Source organism: Clinocottus analis, unplaced genomic scaffold (assembly GCF_023055335.1).
Source record: "Clinocottus analis isolate CAN_PGR_092001 unplaced genomic scaffold, fCliAna1.0.p SCAF_6, whole genome shotgun sequence".
Classification (NCBI taxonomy): Eukaryota; Metazoa; Chordata; class Actinopteri; order Perciformes; family Cottidae; genus Clinocottus; species Clinocottus analis.
In genome coordinates, this window is record NW_027176218.1 from 20,527,520 (window position 1) to 20,538,311 (window position 10,792).

At 39.8% G+C, this 10,792-nt stretch overlaps 1 protein-coding gene across 4 annotated transcripts in view; it reads right to left on the reverse strand.

Annotated features, from left to right (window-relative positions):
• Positions 1 to 1,164: 1,164 nt before the first annotated feature.
• The window catches only part of cbfb (core-binding factor subunit beta), a 26,620-nt gene continuing 16,992 nt past the window's right edge, over positions 1,165 to 10,792 (reverse strand). Inside the window, exons 4-7 of one of the 4 annotated variants that reach the window (XM_068603697.1) lie at positions 9,821 to 9,937; positions 9,593 to 9,688; positions 7,853 to 7,914; positions 1,165 to 3,605 (exon numbers count right to left, since the gene is read on the reverse strand). In XM_068603697.1, the coding sequence (XP_068459798.1) occupies positions 7,885 to 7,914; positions 9,593 to 9,688; positions 9,821 to 9,937 (243 nt within the window). In that variant the 3' untranslated portion in view covers positions 1,165 to 3,605; positions 7,853 to 7,884. Of the gene's footprint in view, positions 3,611 to 7,852; positions 7,915 to 9,592; positions 9,689 to 9,820; positions 9,938 to 10,792 lie in introns of all 4 variants that reach the window. The other 3 variants (XM_068603696.1, XM_068603695.1, XM_068603694.1) reach the window with 3 other exon arrangements.

The following is a 10,792-nucleotide window of genomic DNA, read 5'->3' on the forward strand; positions in this document are numbered from 1 at the left end:
TGGTTTAAACCCATGAAGATAAAGTTGCATTACAAAACATGGCAGATTGATTGATCTAGTAGTACAGACACAATCGTTAAATCATGAAATAACAGATTTCCAAGAACATACAGTGAGCCTCCCTAATACTGTCTCTGCCTGTCGACCTTCATCTCGCCTGTCATTGAACTGGCTCGTCATCAAAGCTCTGTCAGTTCCTACTGATTCACTATTGGAATCAATGATAACTTTCTGGGAACTTTTTATACAATGAAATCTAGTGAAAGTTACTGAGGTTGTGTCATGGAAACGTAACAGCAACTGTACATGTAAACCTCTGACAGCTTTGCAGCACGTGTTGTCATGCCTTCCTCTGTCTCTCCACTCACCTCACCTCCTCATTCAAAGTCTTTAATGCCACTTCACTGCTGTATCCACTTCGATTGGACGTTTACACCCCAAATCTATCAAACTGAGCCGAGACACAAAAATACACCTCTTTTCACACCAAACGTGCACGAGGACCGAAAGTGTTTTTTCCACATTGCATCCAACTAATTTAGCACCGAGTCACAGGGACCGCAGTCTTTGCTGGATCAATAAGCATTCAGCTTCCCCCCCGCACCCCGACCCACCTCGGTTTTTCAAATTTCTGGATAGAAAAAAATAAAGAACTAATGCTTCGGTTATCAGAATGAAGTTCTTCCCTTCTCCCCGAGCTGGATGATTGGAGCAGATTACCATAAACACCACTTCAAACCATTCCTTTTAGTTATTTTGGTCTTTTAAAAATGATATTACCTTTCTGTAGCCGCGATCGGGCCGTGATATCAAGTTCGTCATGGTTAATTAGCTTGTTGATTAATTTAAAATATGATGGATTTCTTTACTGTAAAACTTATCGTAAAAAGTTACTCTCTTATCAATCAAAAATGTCCTCAGCTCATTTAAAGCTCATCATGATTCTTAATAAGTCAGATGAAGAGAAAGGAAACGCACAAATAAAGAAAATATGTGTCTTGGTTATAACAATTGTAATAAAACAGTTGAGTTTACTAAACATAAACCACACTGGAAAATGAAACGAGCCTCGAGTTGCACAATATAAAAATAAAAGGGCTTGAGTCAATCCACATTCAATGTATTTATCCCAGAAAGTGGATTTCCTTAAAAAAAAAAAAACAAAAAAAAAACAACAGACCATAAAAATAACATTCATATAAGGAAAACATGAAACAAGGAAAAACTAAAGCGACATAAGTCCTCAAAACTACAAAATGTCTGGCGACATTTTGCAATTTTCAACTCAGTTTTACATAAAATAGCCTACCGCCGCTACAACTAGTCCAGACCAAAGCTGACAGATAAACAAAAATGAATACATATACGAAGTGAGAAGTAATATAAAAAGTAAACATCATGACTTTCACACAAACAAAATGATAAGATAACAAAACCGTTTCATAGTGCTGTAACAGGACAGGGAATAGTATCTCGACTGTATTCAGGCTTTTACAGTCGATAATGTTTATGAATATCTGGGTGATTTATCAGTCAATAGATGGATTATAACTAAATTAGATTAGTACCATATACTGGACAATCTATGACTAGGTAAAACAAATATTACTGTTGATTTCAATCCCATTCTTTTCTAGAAAAGTGACAAGTAATATAAGACACAAGTAACTGATGTGTACGGTGTTTAAAAGAGGTCGTGAACTTGTTTTTTTTATGTATTTGATTAATAAAATGTTATAGTCAGATGTTACCGATCATTGGTGTCTCGTGAAAACCCTGTTTCTCCCAAAAGTCAACTTTTCATGAGCTAAGGGAAAATGTTTTCTGTTTTGTATTACAATTATTTTTTTAATTCAGAAAACCAGACTATTTATTTAGCTTATTATGTCATAAATGTTTCTTGACTCATAAAGGAACATTTAAATCCTTCAGTTTTACCAAGGGGGTGGGGGGGAATCATACAATTTAGAGATATGTGGTTTTCACTGGATGGCGACGCGATTAATAAATACATAAGTGATTCAAAAGGAAATGTATCATCAAAGTATCACCAATTTCATGCACACGGTTGTGTTTAATTTTTGTCTGATATTCACACCAGTTCACAAGTCCACCCGGCTGACATATCCTGGTTGAATAAAAAATAAATAAAAAAAGAAGCACTCTGTCGAGCATGCTACTGTTCGGGTCCATGGCAAGAGCTCACCGAAATTTGGCAGCGCAATGACGTCGCCTCGGACCACCCGGGGGGTTTCTTATCAAAGCGCTGTAAAGAGAGTGCCCTCTTGTAAATAGGGACAAATGGAGAATGTGGGCCTGTTTGGTTACATGCGTAGAAAAGAAGAAATTCATGTTGAGAACAAGTCTGATTGTATCACATAGTGCAAAACCCCTCAGAGGACGAAGGATGTTGAATCGACCCACACACCCACCCACCCCACAAAAAAACACCCAGTCCATGTTGTGATTGCCTCCAGAGCCAAAGATGGCAGAGTTTGTGGTAGTTTTCTTTGCTAACCGTCCTGCTTGGAGGTTGTTGCTACAGAACCTGTGACACTACAGTCGTCTCACCGGGGTGAGGTTTCAAACAGATCATGAATATTATAGTATAGCAAACACTTCTTAACCCTAAAATCTGGTATAATGCTCTCCCCTTCTCCAACATGTTCTTTGATTATCGATCCCCACCCCTCCTCCCTCTTCACCCTCCCCTTCCAGCAAATGAACTTTGGTCTAAGAAAACAGCAGGTTTCAGGAAGTGTGCTCGATACAGTCGGGTTTAACAGGGGGATGCTCGCAAATGTGAAGTGTTGCGCAGCGGTGAACAATGCAGACACAATGTTTTTCCTCTTTCTGCCCTTTAAACTGTCAACACCTCACCTTTGTTGCATGCTCTTCTGGTAATCCCGACCGTGAACCCTGAGCACAACAAATCTTTCTTCTCTCTGCTCCCTCCAGCTTCTGTCTTTCCTCCTCCTCCTTCCTCCAATACCCCCTTACCGCCCTCTACTTACAGCATCTTGTACCCATAGAAAATATACTTTTGTTATTTAAATCTTGCCCTAGCAATTAATTTCAGACCTGGACAAAAAAAGCATATACTTCTTTGAATGATTTGTTCTCTACTGTGTATATCTGAAACTCTAGAAACAACTTCAACTCTGAATTTTTTACATTTGCCAAATAATGCCAATTTAACTCGTCATATTCCTTCCTCTGTATTTAAATGTATTCAACTACTTTTTGTCCAGGTCTGTTGTGTAATTATTTCTGTTTAATCCTTCTATTTTAAAGCTTATTTCACTTTCAATTCAATCAATTTAGGAAGTTCATTTTCTTCTACATATTACAATGGAAAAAAAATCTTTGTAGAGTGAAAACGATCATATCAAACCTCTTTGGAAATAATAATGAACAATTGGTCAACAACTGCAGTGTTAATTGACTACTCATCACTTGACTGTATTGAAAGTGAATGGACAGCCAGCTCTAGTTTTCCTCTCTTCCTCTTTTCACCACTTCCTCATCGTCTTCCTCCTCAGCGCATCTTGTGTTCCACGTCAGCGTTGGCCATGTTTGAGCCAGGGCTGGGGTCCTGCTGTCGTCTGGACTGGGGAGAGAGAGGGGTGGAAGGATGAAAAAGGGGGAGATGAGAAGGGAGGAAAGGAGAGAGAGTGATGGAGAGAGACGAAGAGAGAAGACAGAACGAGGGACATGTGAAAGATAGCAAGATAGGGATCGGAGAAAAAGAGACGATACATTAAGTACAGTGAACAGGTCAGACGTAGGGTCACACTCTACTTAAACATTAGGTTCAAATATGTTTATAGGTATAGGCACGTCTCTAGAAATGCTTACAACTATATTGTTATAAATTCTTTCTAGGAGCAGTTCCATGTGGACTAAAAAAACACATACAAATGGCTTTATATCTCCTCACCACGATTCTATTGTGTGTTATAAACAAATTAGTTGTCATTTGCTAACAGCTCATAAATAATATAGGTGAATAAAATGCTAGCTCCAAGGTTTTGAAAGAACCCAAATGTGAGAACTGCACTGAATGAATCTACAACTATTGATCAAAAATACGTTGCAGTTCCACAAACTGTCACTAGAGGGGGCAAGAGAGCTCTATCATGACAACAAGGCTCAGTGCTGCTGTTTATACACTTTACTGATGTTGATATTTTAGTCAAGGTGGCAGGCAGACAGGCAGACAGACAGACAGATACACTGGCAGACACAGATAAACACAAACACAACAAGTGGACCATTATGTCATCATTAGGAGTCATCAGTATGACAAGACCTTTAAATATATTTCATGACTGGGTGTGTTTGTGAGCCCCCACTGCATGGCCGGCTCCTGACGTGAAAAAAATAAATAAAAATAATTCCCTGCGGTAAGATGTTTACATTTCAGTGGTAGCTGAAGGGGAATTGAGAGGAGGGAGAAAGGAGAGGGAGGTGATAAAGTGTGTGGAGAGGTGAGGCAGAGAGAGGGGCAGACAGAAATGCAGACAGAGATAGTAAAGGGGTCGCTTAGTTAAACTGGAATGTAGTTTGTGTCATCTCAATGACTCACCATAATAGCAACATACACACACTCACATGCACACACGCATACGGTGTGTCATACTGCCATTTTGACTTTGAACCGCCAGACTGACTCCAGTCTCCTCTGGGACGCGTTCTGCTGCTTAATCAAAACTACTGCTATCAGATATGTATAATTAGGACTTGATGTGGAGTCACAAATGAGTGTTAATCGTTCAATCGGCATTGTATTGAAATCTTGCAGAATTGCTAAATGAATTTATGTGTGGGTTACTGAGTTTTTGTATTTAATTCATTGTACAAAATGACACACATCTGGTGTGAGGCAGTGGTTCCCAAAAGTTTGCAATCAATTTGAAAGTTGAAAAAGCATCTGATTCATATTACTGCAGACGTTTTTGACTCGTCGCAGCAGGAAACACACAGGTGGAGATAAACACATTAACAATGCGCTCCAGCAGTTACTGCAATGGCCTGCAACAGTTAATCATGTGACTTGTTACACCTGTGTTTGACCTGCCGACATGTCTGCCGTGAGAAAGCGCATTTGACTTAAGTTTCACTTCACATGTGTTTGTCATTTGTGCTGCATTGGCTCAGCGTAAATATAGAGTGTGTCAAATAAATCAAAGTCAAAGAGAAGTAAATCAACCACCTAAACACGGGCTTATCTGTTGCCAATTTAACATATCAGTTCTATGTTACGTTGAGTGATTGATAATACATTCAGATGACGTCCAAATTCTATAAGAGCCAGCGTTTACGAGGTGAATAAACAAACAAAATGTCCACTGTTTTCACTCAGCTGCTGCATCATAGCTGTTGTGTAGTGTTTGTATTGTAAAAGGGAGCGGCCTCTGCTTATCATGAGGGCAGGAGAGCTTTCTGTATTGATCTACACACAGATGGAAGCCTGCTGGGCCACTATAGGCTGCTTAACCACAACTCAATACTGGAGAAGAGTGTGTGTTTGTGTGTGAAGTGACCGACTTAGAGATTTGCTAGATCTGCGAGATTGTGCACATGTGACTGTACAGTATCTGAATGTGTGTGTGTGTGTGTGTGTGTGTGTGTGTGTGTGTGTGTGTGTGTGTAAGTCAAAGCGGGGGGTCTGATGGCGATCAATACTAATGATATATTAATGCTTTCAGTGCCAGCTCATCATTCACCACCAAATCTCATTCCGCTGAGCACTTGGAGAAGTGTGTGTGTGTGTGTGTGTGTGTGTGTGTGTTTGTGGTTCAAATGCACGTTTCTTTCAGATCAATCCCTTCCCCATCCATCATCATGGCAGGTACCTTCTGACCTTGAATGACTGGAATTTCACTTCTTTTGGATGAAAAATGTTTTATCTGCCAGAATGACAAGGCTTGAGGGATTGAAGGCGTTAAACTTAATTAAACTTAAACGTTTTCTGACTTTCAGTGAGATGTTTCATGGTTTAAGTCACGTTGTATACATGTTTCTCAGATTGAGATTGTATCTTAAAATTATTATAGTTTTTAGATGCTGAAAACCATCAGTGTCGACTTTATACTAATTATCATACATTGTATGCCACCTTGTGTACACGCCAGATACACAGCTTGTACTGAAATTGCATTGCATACAGTTTAACTGTATGACAGCACCTTTATTGCCTATCGTAGCTGCTTCTCTCTCAGGACCGTACAGTAATGCAGAGGCTGAATCTGTGCAGCTATGCCCTCCAGTCACACCCAGAGAAAAAGCGTAACTCTAAAATTTAAATTCATATGCACATTGTGTGTAATGTAATCTATTTTTTACTCCAACATTAGACACTATTCTTCCTACACACCCTCTATAGAAGTCATCACTGCTTTGCATAGAACAAAATAATAAGAACTAAAGCAAAATCTGAAGTCTTCAAAGCAAAGAGACCTCAAATAACCACCTTTTGTTGTTTCCCACCTGTCATCACATCATAATTCTATCCTACTAGATGTAATTGTTCAAATTAGCTTGTGAATTCTTTGACGTTATGGCCTAAAAATATGTTTCGTGAGGTCAGTCTGACCTTTGACCACCAAAATCTTGTCCGTTTTTCCTTGAGTCTCAGTGGATGTTTGTTATAAATTCCCTCTGCGCGTTAATGGGAATGGGCCAGACTGAAAACATGCAGACATACGTACATAACTTGATGTCCATCTTTTCCTCACTTTTAAATACACAATATGTCCAGGGCCGAGAAGAAGACATGAAGTTGTAAAAACGTATTGAGTGCATTCATCAGGAAGGTCGGGGAGTGAACTGCATGCAAAGACACATGTTTGGTGAAAAGAGCACATGGTGCAGAGAAAAACTAAATGTTTGAAGGCTGCAGAGAAATTGCTCCAACATGCAGCTCCAGCAACACGAGAATGCACTCGTGTTAAACTGCTTTGTGAATCTGGAAAAAATAAAAAAAACAACGCACACTGAAAGAGCACCCATGTTTTTCTGCTTGTTCCTAATTGCTCTTAACCTTCATATATATTTGTTCTTTTTAGAGAATTAGTTGTTTTCAAAAATGTCCTCATTTCTTTCTTGCTGAGAGTTGGATGAAAAGACTGATAGCGCCCTCATGTTTATCCGTTATTAAAACTACAATGAAGCAGCCTGCAGTGGGACCAGCATGCAATGGGACTTAATGATACCAAATAGACTGCCTTTTTACAGAGTGGTTTTTTGGGGGGATAGTGATGGTATTTGTATTGATTCAGCGGGAGACACAGGGTTTTCTTTTTCCCCAAGAGCCTCGGGAGGAAACATGAGATCAGTTAGATAAAAGATGACCTTCAATAAATGTCGCCCCTCCATTATAACCCCTCTGTTCTCTTCAAATGCTGAGTTCTTGCCTTTCCTTACTCTATAATTTGTGTCGGGCCATATGCTGCAAAGCTGTAGTACTTCTTGCTGGTAATGAGGATGATGAGTGTGTGTCTGTGCGTGTGTGCAAACTAGATATGGAATGGTTACATCTTGCTGTTGTCTCTCACGCCGCAAAAGCAATAAACACGCAGCGTCAGATATTATCTTCATAAAGTCCATGAGTAGTGCATGCATATTCACAAATAACAGACACACTAACAACACACACATATGTAAAAATGTGACAAGAAACATCTGCCTGTGGTCACAAACGTAAAATAATGGACAAACACAGGAAGGCAAATACATATATTAAACATTTGGACACACACATAGTTGCACACACACACACGCACACACACACACAGGGTGGTTTAGTGCATGACAGTGTGATAGATGGTGAGAAATAAAGGACACAGACCCTGTTCCTTTCTGCTGGCTGTCTGTGTGTCATCAGTCCCAGATTTTAGAAACCACAGGGTCCTAAAAAATAAACAATTTGGGGTTCATTTGTAACTTCGTCAACTTTAAGAAGGATTGATCTCCCCAAAGCCTTGCTGGGAAAGTTAGTTTGTCTCAAGTTTGGGACGGTCAGAAAGTTCAAGCTCTGACGTGCACGTGGTGATAATTTAATGAACTCGACTTAACAGATTTCAGAACAAGTTACATTTTTAAAATTTGTCTTCAAACAATTGGTTGTATCGTTCTGGTAATTTGTTTTCCTGTGATCTGTTGCGCAATGCGAAGCAACTACTTTCCCTCCAGAGGCTTTTGGGACACCTGACAAAACTGAATCAGTCATTCAATTGTTCAATAACATCAAATCAAAGAAATTATCGGATTGGATGTATTGTCATGCACTAAACCTATGATTCAGACTTTTAAAAAAACATTTTTTTTAAATAGAAATAGCGTAAAAGCACACAACCACACGTCACACAACCCGAAGCCACCTCAAGCGCGAAGCAAAGAAAGTCTGGAAACCCGACTCTGTGGCCTTGAAACCACCGAGTTTAGTGTTCACTAAACAATATAGACTGGAAATACCGTATGATGGCAAATATAGAACAAATGAACTGCACGTTTGTTAAAAGCATCAAACAAAATAAATATCTTCAAGTTTCCTTTTACTCTAAATGTTACTTCGGCATTCATCACATGTTCTTCATATATTTTTATTACATTTGTATATTTACTATTCTTTTTACTGCTAATTTTTCATTTTGTTTCATTACCGTTCTACTGTTTATTTATATTACTTACTTGTGAGCAATGCTGCTGTAATCCTGTTATTTCCCCACTAATAAAGGATTATCTTATCTTATCTCATCGTTGTCCAGTGCCAAATTATTTTCTGAATATTTGCGAGTGAGACTCTAAATTATACGGTTATCAAAGCTTAATGTAGCTTGCCTGTTAGAGCTGTACATTTGTAAATATAAAGTATATCAAAGTCAAAGAACATTTCCAATTGGGACTAGCCTGCCAAAGTCCGACCGCAAACTTGAAATTTAATTTCAAATCTGCTGCACAATTAGATAACTAGCAGCTTCACTCAGATAAATGAGCTACCTGCTTGGACCTCTATCGTTCTTTCTTATTCCCAAACTGAGAAAAATGTATGTTTTGGGAATGTCTTACAAATCATTCTCAAAATCAGTTCCTGAATGAATTGAATTTGACTTCTTATTGACATTTGTTACTTCAAATTGTAACCCAGAAGAGTTAATAGCAGCTGGAATGGTTGGGTGTGATGGACTGCGGTGATGCAGATGTGTACTCATGGTGTGGCCACTGACTCGTCCCTTTTGGCCGTGCTTACAGGTGCAATGGTGCACACCCATCAATGGTGGTGCTTGTGGTTAGAGGTATAACAGACTTGAAGTGAGACAATGTGTTTCAGTTTGGCGTGAAGTTACTTTTAAAGTCGCAATGTTGTTTCAAACTAAACTAAACTTGATTCATTTCGTCATATTATAGACATCAAATTTAGTCTCTGCATTTAGCCCATCCTTGGCAAATTTAGGAGCAGGTGGGGGCTGCTGTGAAGTGCCCGAGGGAGGATGGAGGGGGGGATTCAACGTCTTGCTCAAGGACACTTTGACAAGCGAACTGTGTGGAGACCGAGGGGAATCGAACCCGCTGCGCTGGGCCCTCTCACCTCGAGATCCTCTCTGTGTGATCGGTCTCTGTCTTCAAAGTCTCGGGTTCTGCGTCGAGCCTCTTCAAACGCTGCCTGGGCCAAAGCGTCCTCCTGCTGCGCACACACACACACACGCACACACACACGCACACACACACGCACACGCACAGACACACACAAGCTGAGTTTAGTTCAAGGAAGGAGAACTAATATCATCTCTCGGTCTGTAAAGGTGTGCTGTGTTACCTGGGCCCTCTCTTCATCATACTCCAGGTATCCCATCCCATCCAGCCTCTGGAGGTCGATCCAACCTCTCCAGGTCACACACACACCATTCAAAATCATGGGAGCCTTCAAATAGACCTGGTGGGGGAGAGAGAGAGGGAGAGCGAGAGAGAGAGAGGGAGGAGAGTCAATTTGTTTTAATTTAACTAAGCACAAATTAAATAAAAAATAAATGTTCAGTCATGCAACAATTTTGAAATTGTTCCGCTGGTAATGTTTACACCTCCACCGTGTTGAAAACATTGCAGATGAACTCTACGATAAAAAGCTGCATGGAAATGATCAAAGGAGGACAAGACATCTGAGATGCTTTTATAAAACTTTACAAGAATCATTCTCTGTTTTGAAATGTTAAAAAAAAGCATAACAGCTCAGTATGACCTCGAGTTACATACAAATGTGCATTTCTTCAATCGGAAAGCATCAGCTGTTTTTCCATAATAATAAAAGCTCAGTGTTTGGGTGATGGTGTCCGTCTCACCTCCACCCTGTTACTGCTGTGAAAGAGCAAGAAAAACCACCAACTACGTCAAAACCTCGCCAGTACAATTGGGTACTGGATTGTAAATCACACACACACACACACACACACAAATTGGAGTGCATTTACACATGTGTACATGTGCGGTTAGTGTGTTTTCATGAGTGTGTGTTACCGTACATGCCAGTCCCGTTGAAGTGGAAAAGTAAGCATTTGTTTTGGACTAAGTGGACACGAAGTGATCCAAATTAAATACGGTGTATCCATAAACGTATGTTCTTCTTTTCGTCACTTGTGCGTGTGTGTTTTTGTGTGTGCGTCAATCTTCATGGTCAAATCCCAGAGGTTGTGCCTTGCTCAATGGATGTATTCACACACTGGCAGACAAATATGACTTTGTGGCATTTCTTTCTGGGACGATGACCTCATTTATTTATTAAAAGTAAATGCCA